This window comes from Eschscholzia californica, unplaced genomic scaffold, assembly GCF_041429995.1.
Source record: "Eschscholzia californica isolate CP2 unplaced genomic scaffold, dmEscCali1.0.p SCAF_1, whole genome shotgun sequence".
Classification (NCBI taxonomy): domain Eukaryota; kingdom Viridiplantae; phylum Streptophyta; class Magnoliopsida; order Ranunculales; family Papaveraceae; genus Eschscholzia; species Eschscholzia californica.
The window spans coordinates 25,225,325-25,241,440 of NW_028238198.1; the positions used below are offsets into that span (position 1 = coordinate 25,225,325).

The 16,116-nt window shown below is 38.6% G+C and overlaps 2 protein-coding genes across 3 annotated transcripts; one reads left to right on the forward strand and one right to left on the reverse strand.

Annotated features, from left to right (window-relative positions):
• Nucleotides 1-425: 425 nt before the first annotated feature.
• LOC147565438 (uncharacterized) lies at nt 426-944 on the reverse strand. Its single transcript, XM_086651745.1, has one exon. It carries the CDS (start codon nt 942-944, stop codon nt 426-428), a length of 519 nt encoding a protein of 172 aa, XP_086507871.1.
• A 10,603-nt stretch (nt 945-11,547) lies between these two features.
• LOC147565439 (RNA polymerase II C-terminal domain phosphatase-like 2) lies at nt 11,548-16,068 on the forward strand. 2 transcript variants are annotated; one of them, XM_086651927.1, is made up of 9 exons: nt 11,548-11,943; nt 12,037-12,256; nt 12,369-12,456; nt 13,872-14,066; nt 14,410-14,573; nt 14,660-14,730; nt 14,896-14,998; nt 15,080-15,163; nt 15,383-16,068. In XM_086651927.1, the coding sequence occupies exons 5-9, from the start codon at nt 14,568-14,570 to the stop codon at nt 15,689-15,691; spliced, it is 573 nt and encodes a 190-aa protein (XP_086508053.1). In that variant the 5' UTR covers nt 11,548-11,943; nt 12,037-12,256; nt 12,369-12,456; nt 13,872-14,066; nt 14,410-14,567; the 3' UTR covers nt 15,692-16,068. The 2 variants fall into 2 exon arrangements, with proteins under 2 accessions (XP_086508053.1, XP_086508054.1); XM_086651928.1 differs by having other exon boundaries at nt 14,416-14,573.
• The last annotated feature ends 48 nt before the right edge of the window (nt 16,069-16,116 follow it).

Below are 16,116 nucleotides of genomic sequence, written 5' to 3' on the forward strand. Positions count from 1 at the left end.
TGGATCTGGACTTTATCTAGCTCATCCATACTTGGGCAGTCTGGATCGATGCTACTGAGTTTCTCTTTCTGTAATTGCTATAAGGCTGATTTTGGCGTTTTCATTGCGTTTTTGTAGCAATTCCTTAAGGTGCTCTGTTTCCCTCTGATCTCTCTTACACCTCAGAGAGTTGGGAGCCTGAGCACTTGATGGAATTTAGATGGTACGTACTTCCCCCATGCTATGGATCCATGGCCTACCAAGTATGATATTTATAGGCAGAAGGGTAGTCCAGTACAACGAACACAATTCTAAGGTTGACTCCTCATGCGAAGATGAAAAGGGTGACTTCTCCTAACGTGTGTTTCTGTTCTCCACTGAAGCCTACCAGAATAGTAGACGTCGACATATGCAAGATTCATCTAAGCCCATACCTTGCAAAGCATTCAAGAAAAACACATTATAGATGATCCATTATCGATTAAAATACGCTTAACTAAAACAGTTGCAATACTAAAAGAGATAACAAGAGCGTCATGATGGGGGTTGACGAGCCCTGTGGCTTCATTGTCTATGAAGCGTATTGTCTGGTTGGTGTAAGCATGAGGAGTAGCTTCTGTAGAGTGGGCTAGAGGGTTGGCTGTAATTCTAACACTTCTCTTGGCGATAGAGTGGCTGACTCCACTCACTTCTGAACCTCTTGAGATTACTAGACACGTCTTCGTAGGAATCGGCTGCTCCAGTTCCTTGACTTGGGTGTCTCGATGTGTCAAGGTACTCTTTCCTTTGTCTGTCAACAAGTCGCTAAGGTGGCCTCTTTTCAGCAACTCCGCAACTTCTAGTCTGAGGGCTATGCAATCTGTAGTGTTGTGGCCGTGATTTCCGTGGAACTCGCGCCACTTGGTTGTGTCTCTTTTCTCGTTAGGAGTCTTTGTCTTTCCTGGCCATCTTACAGTACTGCGCATTGATGTGACACTAAAATGTCACATTTGGAGAGCCTAACTTAGACGAATTATTCCTTTTTGAGTGTTATCAATAATATTTTATGTGTTTTTCATGTTAGGTACTTATTTTTGAGTTAAGCATGTGATTCGGAATAAAAGGAGCGAATTATCACTATCATTTCATGTGCCGAAAATGAGAGAAAAAGACTTCAAGCAAATCAAATGACAAGTATAGTCAATGACGAGTCCGACGGTGAAAACGGTATTCAATTCGGAGTTCGGACGGGGAAGATGTGGAAGAAAGAAGTCCGAGGGTATTCTAGTCCTTTGTAAGAATTTGAAGATGTAGAGACAAGGATGGAGGCACTCTCTTGGTTTCTAAATCAAAGCCCAAAACCAAGTCCAAGCCCAAGAAATATTAAGAGAAGAAGAATTGGGTAGAGATTTTATAGGCACCCATTTGTGGTCTAAAGACTTAGTCAAGTTTGACTAAGTCTAGGGTTTTGACTCAAGTTAGAGTAAGGGGTCAAAGGGTCACTATTCATCTTCTTCTTCATTTTTATCTTCAAGCTTGGGGGAAAGAAAAAGAGAAAAAGAGGAGATCTAGGGTTTCAAGTTTGGAAGTTCAAGGGTTTAGAGAGTTAAGAGGAGCTTGAGAGAGAGAGCAAGAGAGAAGGAGGGTGCCGGCCAAGTTGGCCGGCACCACAAGAGCACGGGCTGGACAGCAAGGGGAGCACGGGCAAGTCACGGGAGCACGAGCAGCAGCAGCGACCGGCACCAACAACAACGTGCACAGCAGCTACCCTTCACGGCCAGCACGCGCACGAGCAGCACGCACAGCAGCGACAGCAGCTCAGCAGCTCGGGCTGCAAGCTTCTCCGAGCTCGGGACGCCTTCACGGGATGCGGCTGCGGCTCGGACGTGCATGGGACGCGCGCACGGGGCACGGGACAGCTTGGAATAAAAGGACATGGCCGGATTTTGATGATTTTTTGGCCGGAAACCTAGCTTTCTTGATCGGATTTTTCATGGTTTTCCGGCAACTTTCTTGAGCCGAAACCTTAGGGCTTTTACTCCCCATGTCTTGATCTATCTTCCCATGAAGTTTGATTTGATTTTGGGTAAGAAATCTCTAGAGAGAGAAAGCTTGATGAAGCTTTAATGGAGTTTGGGTAAAAAATGGAGAAGATGATGGTGGTCGCTATGGGGAAATCTGATTTTTGCTCGGGGACACCCAAAGTTCACTATTAAAGGGAAATCCAGAAAATTGCTACGGGGAGATCGACTACACTTAGAGACTCAATTTTCTCGACGAACCTAGCCTCGAGCCACATCGAAAAAGGGGGATTTCTTATCATCTTCTTTTCATTTATCATTCAATCACCATGTTAGCTAAATCAAGTGTGTCGAATATATGAGATGAAATGTGATGAATTCGTGATTATGTTTAATATGATTTGATGTTTTGATTATGAGTTGATGTTCATTTGATATGACTCGGGATTAACCGATTTAGGACGTTTATTTGACTAAGTATAATTTCCGAATATACGTAGTACTTATAGACATCACCTTAGGAGTCGAACATTGCTTGTATTTGACACATTAAATCGGACAATACATAGTTGTAGATTATCATTATAGATTCTCGGACTTCGATACATGAACTCTCGTATTCGGATACTCTTGAAGCATGATTTGAATGTGATGATTGACTTATTATTTGTTTACATGTGAGTTTAATTGTCTTCGTCTAGTTTTATAAACTAGAAGCCTTGATCGTAATCGTCTATTGACACGAACTTTGATAATGCGTACTTAGTTTGATAATCGATGTTTAGTGACGTTTGATCGATTATACTTAGTTTCACGTATTATGCTTATTAGTGTCATACTTGTTCATTCTCAATTCATTAGATGGTGTGTGTAAGTTTGATAGTCGATGCTTAGTGACGTTTGATCGGTTATGCTTAGTTAGACACATGATGCTTAGGATTGTCAATGTGGGTGAAGTTAATTACACTTTCATGTGAATAGATACATAGTATTTGTCATTGTCGATCTTGTGGATCGAAGTAACCGTCTCAATTAACTTTTACCCGAATCAATTCTTACCGTCTCCCAACTCTTGTTCCTCCAACTCTTCTCTCGAATCTCTCTTGCCCGTTTACTTTTATTGTTTAGTTTAGTTTATTTTACTTGTTTGCTTTATTCTCTTATCACCTTATTCAATCCAAAACCCCCGTTTACCTGTATTCTTTTCCTTTTTAGTCTAAGTTAGTGATATCTAGACCGGCGAACGAGACCCTTTCGATATCCAAACTACCTTCCTATCCTTGGATCGATCCCGGCTTTGCCGGATTACTACTTGATACCTCCGCTTGGGTGTGCAACCTTTTCGGGTGCATCAAGTTTTTGGCGCCGCTGCCGGGGATAGGTTTAGTAGTTAGGATAGCGTTAGTTGTTTTGTTCATTAGTTTAGTGTTAGTTGCTTCTTAGACGTCTTTATTTTATTTTGTACTTTCTTAATTTCATTTTTCTTTTAGCTATCATTACAAGAAAAGAGCCAAAAGTGACATAAAGGCGAAGGGAAAGGAAGGAATCGAGAAGCGAAGGAAAAGGGCGAACGAAAGGAGAGGAGCACTCGATAGTATCACATTCTATCTCTTCCTTTTTACTTGTGTGTGATTGTTAGTCTATAAGTGTTTGTTCTCATTTTGCGATTGTGTGTTAGTATCCTTGAATATTGTGAGATCATGGCAAGTTGGTCATTTGATGAGAATGACCTTATGCGAACTCTTTCCAACACTAGTCGACCATCTACAAGTCATCAAGACTACTCAAACTTATATAGGAATGGTCCGACTAGTGATAGGAATAGGCGAGTTGAACCTGACCGACCTAGGATGACCATGGGTGAATATCGACGAATGTATGGAGTCGGTCAGACTCGTCATGAACATGGTTTTAGGAATTATGAGCATGAGGGTAATCAACCCCGTAAGAGTCTTCGAGACTATCAACAAGAATTTGAGATGACCACACCTTCATGTATGAATTTGTCATTTGATGAGGACCGTAGTTCTATTAGTATTGATCGACCACGTCGAAGTCTTCGTGACTATCGACAAGCATATATGAACGGTTCACTTAGTGATGACAATTCCCGACTCGATGATTCCACTCAAAGAGTCGAGTCTAGGTATCTACATGAAGGTAGTGAAGAAAGGACCATGGAGACCATTAGCCCGGTTTGTGCTATTTGTGCGAGCTTAGACCATTTGACCGACTATTGTCCCATGATCCTTGTTCCGCGAGAGTCTTAGTCTAGTTATACTCATGTGCCTTATTACGAGGAGATGTCTGAAGAGACTCTCCAATTAGTTTTAGAGTATCAAACTAGATTCAATCGAGATATAAAAGAGATCACGGAACGGCTTCTCAACATTGTTAATAGACTTGAGTCAGAGCCTATCATCGACGAGGAAGGGGTTTGCGCACCCCAAACTCAAGAAGAGACTATGAATGATGGTGAGGGTAATACACCTAACTCTAGTCTTAAGTTAAATGTCGAAGAAACTCCTGATAGACCTTTTGAGATGGAATTGACCGATGACCCTTGTTGCTCACTCCCTCGACCATTGTCATCTCACCATGATCAGATTACATTAGATTTTAATGTTCAGGATGATAGCTCTAAGAGCAAGTTTGGGGATCACACGTTATTGAACTTTCCAACTTTTACCACTTGTGATTATCTGGATGGATTATGTAGAATGGAAGGTGTTATGCCTAACTTTGAGACCCCCGATGCCTTTAAGGATGTCGATAACATAGTAGTTGAAGAGATAGCGGATAGCTTGTTGGATTACTTACCTAAGGAACTTATGAACCGAAGAGGAAAAAAGAGGAGCAGTAGTAGAGTGTAAGGGCAGAGTAGAGTGTAAGGTTAAAGCAGAGTTCTGAAACGAAGGCATAGGCGTTGTGAAGGGCGTTGTAGAGCCGGCTTGAGTTATAAGAGGTTGCATTGATGTAACTGGAGCTCGAAACCTTAATCCCGTTGATCTTGGTAAAGAGAGCTCAGGGATATTCTCTTGAAGTAGTTGGTTTTTTGTTCTCATCAGTGAGTTCTCTTCTTCCAGGGCTTTGAACTTCTGGGCATTCTCCTGCACTAGGGTTGTGAGAGTAGCTATTTGGACTGAAACGTCGATTGGAGAGGCTACCATGTCATCTGCAATTGCAAAGGTCGTCTTTGATAATTGTTGTCGGGGACCCACAGTGGGCGCCAAATTGTGGACGGGTAGCAAGTCACACGGTTAGAGAGATCGTTAGGTGGGCACCAGCAACTAGGCTTCGGGCCTTCAAATAGACGGGCGAACAGGCAGACGGTCGGTTCTGGTAGTTGGGTAACTGGGTAGGCGAACGTCCTGGTAGGAAATGGGTACGTGTAGACCGACGTCTGGTAGGAAACGGGTACTGGTAACCTGTAGACCTGCACAAGGGAAACAGAACCCTGAAGTCCAAGGACACCGGGAAAGGTGTCGGCCAAGGACCCTCCGACGACCAAATCAGTAACTTAGTTCGATAAAATAAAGTAAATAGATCGAAGATAGAGTTACTAATGATGTTAGTGTCGTTATAGCGTCGGGGTGGCACGACTCGTAGAGTGGTCGAAGCTCGATTCTACGGAATGATGAGTTGGGGAAGCTTCTGGACTACTTGATCAGCAGAGTAGACTTCTGGTTATAAAAGAGTAGGGTTCTGCTTGTGGAAGGGTAGACTTCTGCTTACAGAAGGGTATACTAGCAAGGTATGAGAAAAACGAGAAGCCTCTACAAGTTCTGATGGAGTTTCGTAGTTACTTCTAGCGGAAACCTCTGTCTTAGACTAGCTTAGATCAGAGGTTTGTCGAACGAGGTGACTTCTAATCGGAGCTTAGTATAGAATGAGTGAAGTGATCGGAGTAGAGCTTCTGGAGTGCTAAGTAGAGAATGAGTAAATGATTTCGAGTGAGAGTCAGATGATCTTTTCAAGAGCAAGACTTCCTCTATTTATAGAGTGTAGAGGATAGTAACCGCATGCTTGTTAGATCCGCAATAGTAGGATCCCATTAGACTGTTTTTGTAGCCATTGATCTCTTGAGAGGGAAGGGTAGTCCTATGATACACGTTACCCTAGCCTGTTCCTTGCCAGTAGAAATGGTCCACTACTCCTTTAAAGTAGCGCAAGACTCGGTCTTCTACTATGATTCCAACGTGTAGCGAAATGCTAAAATTGGGCTGACCCAATCTCTAACGACTTGGCCACGCGTACGCACAACTAGCTGGAGTGTGGGTAGATTATCATGGTAGACCATATCCTAGTATGTCAGAAGCATGGGCTTGCGTAAGCATGCTAGACTTTCTGGGCTTACGAGGCGTGTTGGGCGTTCAATGGGCTTCCTTACTAGGTCGTCGAGGCTACTGAAGGCACTCCTCTTATGTAGTGCGAGGGTGGGTGCGTAAGGAAGGCCGAATGCTATTTTTTGCAAATACACTATCCATGACCCATTGGGTATCTTTACCAGTTATTATTAGCTGACCTTTTGGAGAAATAAAAAAATTTCTAAAGTAGAAAATTTTAAATAGGAAATGTAAATTTCTACAAATTTTCAGGGGTATTAAATTTTCGTATAAAAACGACACAATTTATTTATAGTTCCGTATAACAACTTAATAATACTATTTCTAACCCTTCACATCTGATTATCTTTGGTGCTAGAATTTTAGTGGGGTTAGGTAAGACCATTATTAGAAGTAATAATCTTAAACTGGAGATTTCAATATGTGTCAGAGTCCATAACTTCATTGTCCAAAACCAAAACTTTTAAGAGTTTCTGTACCGGTTCCTAGCTATTTTTGTTGCGGTTCTACAATATAAAGACAAGGAACTAGAACCTATAAAATAGTTGGTGCCCAATACTACCCATGCCCCATTGGGTATCTTTACGGTTTCTTATTTTACAATCGCAGTATTTGTCTAAATGAAAGAGGACCGGTAATAATACATAACTAAAACCAATACCTACTGTGTCAGTCAAGGACGTAAAGGAGCCATAAGTGTTGAGTTTGAGTGAACTAGAGGATAAGGATTCCAAATCTTGTTCATCTTTTTTTTTTTTTTTTTTTTTTCGTAATTTGCTTTCTTACCTAAGTGATTGATTTCTTTATTGGAATCGACACTCTAGCAGGAGCATTTTTTGTCTTTTAAAAAAGATTTCGATTGCTGAAACAACTTAAACAATGTACCGTTGTGTTCTTCTCGTCGAGGGCTTGAATTTCAACTTTGGTTTGTTTAAAACTGATTCTGTACGAATAAGATATTAATTTTCGAAGTTTGGATTTAAATATGAAAATATGTAAAATATTTAAGGAAAGTCCCATATCGGGCAATTAAAGGAAGATGAAGGGTTTATAATAAGTTGCTCTCTCATACTATAGTATGAATGAAATAAAGGCTCAACGCTTTGCGTGATTTGCACCGCGCACGCGCGTGGGCGCTTTAGAGGCGCTTGCACTTTGCATCGTCGCTAGGAGCATATGAGTCTTTGTTTTATTTTTATCCCAAAGACAGTACATATGAGCGTTTGCTTTTATTTTTATCCCAAAGACAGTCCGACGGACAAGATTAAATCTAGATTCGACGGACCAGATTAAACCCGTGGATCAGTACCTCCTCCCTTCAAAAGGGTTGTGACTGCTCCCTCCAAATGTGACTCTTTGTCAACAGTCACCTCTCATCTTTAAATAAGCTATAAATCAGACTTCAAACTGACTTCAAATTAAGAGAGTTTGAGGCATTCAAAAGGTTTCAATACTTACTGACGTTCGAAAGATTTTTAGATCCAAGTAACTCTGATCCAGAAAAGTAATCCGTTGTATGCTGGGAGACAAATCACCTATACTGTTGGTACAATAAACATGGCGAATTATTGTCTTAAGGAAAGAGATCACTCGCCCCGGTTCTAATGAAAATAGTTTCTGTTCTTTATCCTCTTTATTAATTTAGTATTTGAAATACAATTCGTATCTGGATTTAAAACAGAGTACTAACAGTTTTTTTAAAGGTTTTATGTTATTTTAAAATACCACTTATTTATCTCTGATCAGTTTCAGAAATTTGTTGAAAGAAACGAGACGATAAAACAATATACAAGTTTAAACAACAATTTTAAGACAATAATTATGATTTGTATACTGAAAGGTGTATTCTGTTCTTCAGAAAAATGGCAAGCAATGTTGAGTCAGGAATGAAATCAGTTGGTCCATCCACTCATGCTGAAAAACCCGAGAAGTTCTGCGTGATTGATTTCAAACGCTGGCAACAGAAAATGTTGTTCTATTTGACCACCCTTGGGTTGGTCATATAGTTAACAGAAAGAAAATCTGTGTTGAACTAAGATGGTGATGTCCAACACGTATCAACAATAGAAGCATGGCACCATTCTGATTTCCTATTCAAGAATTATATCCTTATTTCCTAGATAATGGATTGTATAACGTTTATTATGTTATTGATACAACAAGGAATTATGGGAAACTCTAGCAAATAAATATAAAACAGATACTGCTGGAGTGAAAAAATTTATAGTAGGGAAATTTCTTGAACTTAAGATGACTGACATAAAGTCAGTAATGCTACAAGTTCAGCAATTTCAACTCATATTACAGGAACGAAAATCAGAACATATGGTGACAAGCGAAGCCTTCCAGGTCAGGGCCATGATAGAAAAATTACCTCATGGATGGAAAGACTACAAAAATTATTTACGTCATAAAAATAAAGACATGTCCCTTGGAGAATAATTCTAAAACTCCGAGTGGAAGAGGACAATAGAGTTACAGAAAAGAAGAATGAAAAGCCTTCTTCTGATTCTAAGTTTAATATGATTGAGGGTGGTTCAACACCCAAACCAAAGTATATGTTATTTTTCTTATGTTCATCTACTGTTCTCTATTTTCTTATTTTTCATATTTTTTTACAAATCTGATTTTTTCTTATGTTTCTTTACAAATCTGATTTCTTATTTTATAGTATAGTATAGTATAGTATATGTTATAGTATATGTTATAGTATAGTATAGTATATGAATGATGGACATGTGTTATAGTATAATATATGAATGGTGATCTATGTTCTCTGCTTTTTTATTTTTCTTTACAAATCTGATTTTTTCTTATGTTTCTTTACAAATCAGAGTGTGAACGTATCATTCACATGAGGAATGGGACTACCAAAATCTGGAAAATGTGGGACATAGTTGAAGAAACTGATCCTGATAATGTTGGGAGAACTAAAGAAGTCGCGCACTGTAAAATTTGTGGTGAAAGAAAGATAATCGAATATAAGAATGGAACGAGCGATTTCTTTAGGCATACTCAAATTTGTTCAAAAAAACACAAGGTGGATTTTGAAACAGTCTGACAATGGTCTTCGATAATCGCGTGCACTCAATGATGTTAAAATGGCAAACTTCTGATGAGCTCTTTAGTTATGTTTTAAGTTACATTGAAAGTCATTTTGTTATTAAATGTATGTTGAAAGTAGTTATGTAATTTTCCATAAAATGTGATATTTAGTTATGTTTTAGGCATTGAACCTGATGCCCGGCCGACCGCTGTCCGGCTGGTCCGACTAAAAAAACGGTCATGGACGGGTTTTTTCTCTAAGTAAATTCCGTTTAGTCCGAGCGGTCATTGATGACATGCGCCCGTTCCGCCCAAACCGGGAGGATGGTTGTCCGCGGACTGCCCGTCCGGTCCGATTTCCCACCCCTATCCTGGACCCACTAACCTTGAATTTTTCATGCTTACGTGGTATCTGCGACTATGACTTGTTACGACTTGTTCTCTAATAACCAACACGTCTAAAAGACTTAAAGTTTGACTGCACTATGATTTTTTCTAGTGCCATTTCACTTAACATAAATGGATCCAAATTTGGAGTCAGACTATAAAAATGAACGTTGGTGTGGTTGACTCTTATAAGACGGATTGTGTAGAAAGAAAAGTAGATTTATTGGTACGAGTTGATCTCATCAACTTTTTATTTGTATCCAACTCTAAAATTCAGGCGGATATCGTTTTTTCTTCATTTACGAAGAAATATACCATAAATGATGTTGGATCATTGACTTTTTCTAGGCCAGCGCTTTGGGGAAAGCAAATTAGTTTCCGGGGTGTGAAATTTTAAGGGGAATTTGGCAAAAACTCCCTAAGAAATTATGACTTTGGTTAAAAAGGATTCATCAAAGTTTTTTAGGCTTCACCTCCCTGATGGCAATTATGTAATTTTCAATTTCAGTAAAAAGACCAACCTAACCCTAGTCTAAGAAAATACCTTGCAAACACTTTGCACTGCCTTGCAAAGCCTTGCAAACACCTTGCAGAGCCTTGCAAACACCTTGCATGGTTTTTGCAAACACCTTGCAGAGCCTTGCAAACAAATTGCAGAGCCTTGCGAACACCTTGCAGAGCCTTGCAAAAACTTTGCATGACTTTTGCAAATACCATGCACAACCTTGCGAACACCTTGCAGAGCCTTGCAAAGCTTTGCAAATACCTTGCAGAGCCTTGCAAACACCTTGCAGAGCCTTGCAAACACCTTGCAGAGCCTTGCAAACACCTTGCAATGCCATGCAAATGGTTTGCAAATTATTTTTCGAATTGATTTAACATAAAATTTGTTACAAATTATTATATTTTGTCTAATAGAATGTTGTATCGAAAAACTAGCTAAAACCCCTACAAATTCATAATAGTCATTTTATAAGCTCTAGCACCATCATTTTACATTTCTTCGAAAAACTTCAAAGCTTTCATGAAATTCTCAATTTGAACATAAATACCAATCATGATTGTCCAAGAAAAAATATTTCTCATAGGCATTTCATCTAACAACTTTATAGCTATTTCAACCAACCTAAGTCTTGTATAACCAACTAAAGTTGCATTCCAAGCAACAACATCTCTTTCAAGCATTTTATCAAACAAATTGCTTGCATCAACTATACTTTCACAACTTCCATATAAATCCAACAAATAAGTTTGAACATAAACATCAAAACCAATAAATTGTCATCCATCATTCATAACTCAATGAAAATAAAGCAATGAAGAAGTTGGATTATACCTTGAAACACTATCAAATTCTCCTTCCATTGAAAGTATATAAAACTTTCTCTATCTAGAATTTAGAACAAAAAACTAGATCAAACCCCTTAAAAGCCTCTTCAAACAACAAGCAAATAGATTAAATCACCAAAACCTAAAAACATCAAACCTATCTTATAGCCAAAATCGATTCAAACCCTAGAAATTCTAATCGGCATCGACAATCCAACTCGGTTCGTTCATGAGAAAAACTCAAATTCTTGATTTATTAGTTAGATTATTACTAGGTATTTCTAATTGAATAAAGGGTATTTTTGACTCTTAAAAAGTCGGTGCCTTTAAAAATGTCCTTCAAGCCTATTTTGATAACTTACTTGGGGCCTAGCTAGTTAAAAAGATGGGTTGTCTTTTTAACAAAAAAATACTAGAAATTGGGCCTCCGGCTCAATTTCCTGAAATTTTAAAGAGAATATGTGAAATTTTAGAAATTTTTCGGGGTAACAAGTTGTAAGGGGAAATCAAACATTGCTTCTTCCTCTTCTTCCTCTTCTTCTTCATCCTCTTCTTCTTCATCATCATCTTCAATTCCGGCCACCATCTCCGGCCACAACCACCACCATTTTCTTCCTCCTCTGCCATTGGGTTATGTAGATCTTTGACATGGTATGTGGAGATTACAAGGATCTTTGGCTGTATCAAGAGCAATTGGCGATCGACACTTGAAGCAATGGGTAACAGCAAAACCAGAAACTAACATTCTTAGGATTAACCCAGATTGTGGATCCTAATCTACACATGAAGGCTTAGATTGAGAGAGAGAAAGGGCGAAACGGCTGAAGCATCTTCCACTTGGTCCGACGAACCAAAGAGTAAGTAACAGTTGAGTCCGATTACAGTCTGAAATTTCTTGAATAAAATGAAATAACAAAGCTGATTTTTTTTTCTTTCTTTAATTATTGAAGGTGGTGAAAGATGGGTAGATAAAATCTCATTCCTAAATGGGTTTTAGGTTAAGAAAAGGTTGGGTAAAGCATGATTGTCTGTAAATACCTAGCAGCAGGAACTATAATAAGGCGTTTCTTCTCCACTTGTTCTTCTTCTTCTTCCTATTTTGAGAAGAAGCCATGGTTGTTTGTGGGTTTGGGCAATCCTGGTCAGAAATACCAAGGCACAAGACACAACGTAAACTACCTATACCCTATGCTTCATTCCATCATTTGTGCTCATTCCTTTTCATCTTTGAAACCCCTTACTAACATCAATCTATCTATATCTTTATTTTTGGTGGAAGCAGGTTGGGTTTGAGATTGATTTATTTGCATTTGCACAATCCCATGGAATTTCTATGGATACAGTTCATTGTAAAGCTCTCTTTGGGCAAGGTCGGTTTGATTTCCACTACTAATTTTGGATCAATTTAAGCCTTCATGTGTAGTTTCATAAACACAAAAAGATGATTGAAATTGCTTTCCTTCAACATGTTGAAATTTTTTGCTTTCCCCGTAACATTTAGAAAATATACCGGTCAATTAAATTTGACCAGTTTTTTACAAAGTCTTCACACCCCAGAAACTATTTTGATTCCCCCAAAAAGTTGCCCTTTTTCTAACATGGACTTGAGAGTCTTTACATCAACATGATATGATACATCACCAGGGCCGTGGCTGAATTTTTAGGGGTCCCGTGCAAAATTTGAGTGTGGGCCTTTTGGAAAACAAAAAAGAATTACGAAAAAAAATTTTAGACAAGGTATAGTTTCTTTGTTAAAGGTATTCGTTCTTTGTACAAGATATAGTTTAGAATCTATAAGCGAGTATCTGAATGTAAAATTTTTGTATCGTGATTTTCACATACATATTTTAGAAATTTTTACAATTATTAAATTTCTATTTTTGAAAAACACTTTAAAAAATGGAAGAAATGCAACCAAATAACAAAATTTTAAAAAGAAGTGTAACAGAGTAGAAATAAAGGTTCAATTACCAATGGTATCATGAACATCACAAAAGGAGGGGAAAGAACAAAATTAATATGCAAGTCGTGAGTTTCAAACCTGAGCCACTGGCACAAAATACAGCTACCTAACCATCTCGACCAAGAGACTTCTATTGATTATGTTTGCATCTTTGTACCTATATACGTTAACTGTTAAGACATTATCAGAAATAGGCCCTTTTAGGTGGGGGCAAGTGCAAGCGCTCTGCTCGCACGTGCCCAAACACGGCCCTGTACATCACCAACATACCACTTCTTGAATTGACTAAGTTCTGTGACTATCGTCACAAAACATCTTGGACCTTTAGAGCCATGTATAAACATCTTGAAAGACATCACATAAAGCTTATTCCTACCTCTTCCATATTCAAACATTAGTCTAATAAATTGTAGATTTCAATTTCTATGGAATTGCTGTCTAACCAGTACACCAAGTGGTGTTGGACACGTTAATTCATTATCAGAGTGAGGTTCTAGGTTCATAGACGAGAGTTCTCGATTTTTTTCTCCAATCCTAAAACAACATAACCAATTAACGGTCCCGTCTTATAAGGGGTGCAAATCGTATGTATATGTAACATCACCTATCGATAATTTGATATAACAATGACGCAACTAGTGAAAAAGGTGGTTACAATTCCTTTTGAAATCGGTTTTCAAAATTTTCCCAATTCCTATGACAACAGAACCAATGAATCCCCCCCCCCCCCCCCCCCCCCCTTATAAGGGGTGCACATCGTCTGAAATTACTCATAATTTTATCATATTTCTTTATGATCCATCTCTATCTGTTCTTCTGCAGATCCGTGATACAAGTGTGCTTGTAAGGTTGCGGCCTGAAGTTATCTAATTGCAGGTGGACGCAAGCGTTTTGAGGTTTATGTTTGTACAATGGCTGAAAACGATTATGCTCTAGAAATGTGGAGGCTCCTTGATCCCGAGACACATCTGATAAGCTTAAGGCAACTTGTGGATCGAGTTGTGTGTGTGAAATCAGGCAAGTGGCTTACTTTTAATTAGATAACGTTGTAGTTTGGCACTTTAGCCTGTGTTTGGTATTATGTTTAAGAATTCCAAAATTTGTTATCTGCATTAGTATCTTAGTTGACTCATTTATCCCTTTAAAAATGTAGACTGCTGTTTAGGCGATGACTTTGATGACAAAAGAAAGAAAATAATATTTTATTGATATACGAGTTCTTTGACTTGTTCAAAAGAAAGGAAAAAATGTGGATACCTCATCCCATGGAGATGCCAATCCAACTCATTGTACTTCAGAACGGTGTTTTTTTTACTTTTCACCTCATGAAATCACTCATAATTTTATCATATTTCTATAGTTATAGGTTGCAGAAAATCCTTACGAAATGTTTTTCACAACTGGACGTGTCATCCAAAGATGGCAATGGTGATTGACGACCGGTTAAATGTTTGGGATGATAAGGATCAGCCTTGAGTCTATGGTGTACCTCCATTTGTACCATATTGGGTTCCTCAAATGGAGGTAGTTAGACTTTCTTCGAAGCTTTTTGTAGAGATAATTAATATTTTTAACCTAATACTGGTATTTCCATGGTATGTTCTTAATAGACAGAAAATCCGTTGCCGACCTTACAACTAGCGAGAAACGTTGCAAGCACTGTCAGATCTGGGTTTTTCAAGTAAGTATGCTAGTTAATGTTGTACAGAATAATTGGTGCAATCTTCACATATATATGTATATGTTTGTGTGTGTCTGTGTGTGTATTTATTTCTTTTTGTGGGCATAGTTATCAGTTATCACTCTGTGGTTTTTGACTTTGTTAAGAATATGATGTATTTGGCAGAGAGTTCGATGAGAATCTATTAAGAACAATTTCCCCTGTCTGCTATGAAGACGACACTACAAATTTACCTTCTCCTGATGTTGGCAATTTTTTAACGTCAGAGGTAATCAAGTTGACCATTTTGTATGCAAATGAGTTTGAACTTTGAAACAATACTTGCCCTATTGGTATCTCTATGCTGCAGAATGCTGGTTTTGTACGTAACGGGGTTGTAAATGCACCTCTCTACGAGGGAATAGCTGGTGCTGAAGTTGATCGAAGTTGGAATGTAAGTTCTGAATTTCTTATATCTTCATATGCTTGATGACGTTTTTATTCCTATAACGTCTTACAGGATACAGTTTGGCCTTCGTATTTGATTATCAAATGCAGCAAATTTTTTTCTGCTTGATTAGCTTCATTTAGTTGGTAATCTAGTTTTGATTTCTGAACCCGTCTTGGTAATTTGAGGAAAGTTCCCAACACTAGTCAATTTTCACTTTTTCAGGATCACAAGAACACCACGGTGGATACATCAACACCTTTTGGCAATAATTATCGTGATCCAAGGCCTGGCGCATCTCTACAACCTGTGACCATCTCACAGAATAGTTTTGGGGATGCAGCATATAGAACATTTGCTTCGTTACAGAGTATACCAATAGTACATGACATACCTTCGGACTGTGCCCGTTGTATCCGACAGATGTACAAACCCATCATCACCAGCCGTCACCAAAACATGGCGGCTAATTCGAGAATAATCAAGCACTCGCAATACCTAGAATTCAGAAGACCATATAAACAAAACTTGTAACACCAAATACTTGTTAATTAGGAATACACTTGAGTTGAGCTCCAACCTCGAGGATTCTTGGCACCCGAACTCTGTTATGGATTAATAGTAAGGGAAGAGGTGGATCTGAGTTCGCTCTGCCTCCTGACCCTACTCTGACAAAGAGAGATAGAGTAGGAGGTTTGTAGAAGGGACAACTTTGACATTTAAGCTTTGCCTAAGAGACATGTGGAAGCATGAAAATAGAAATTACGCTCCACCAGCTGGAATCGTCACCGATAGGGGTGAGTTTTTCATGACGACCATGCCAAGTGGTTATCATCAAGGTTTTTTTTTGTTGTTGATGAAATTGTTATCATCAAGTTGGTGTCTTACAAATGAATTTTTTTCCCTAAAAAGGTGATCAACTCTGGTCTCAACCACAGTTTCATTGATTTATAAACTTG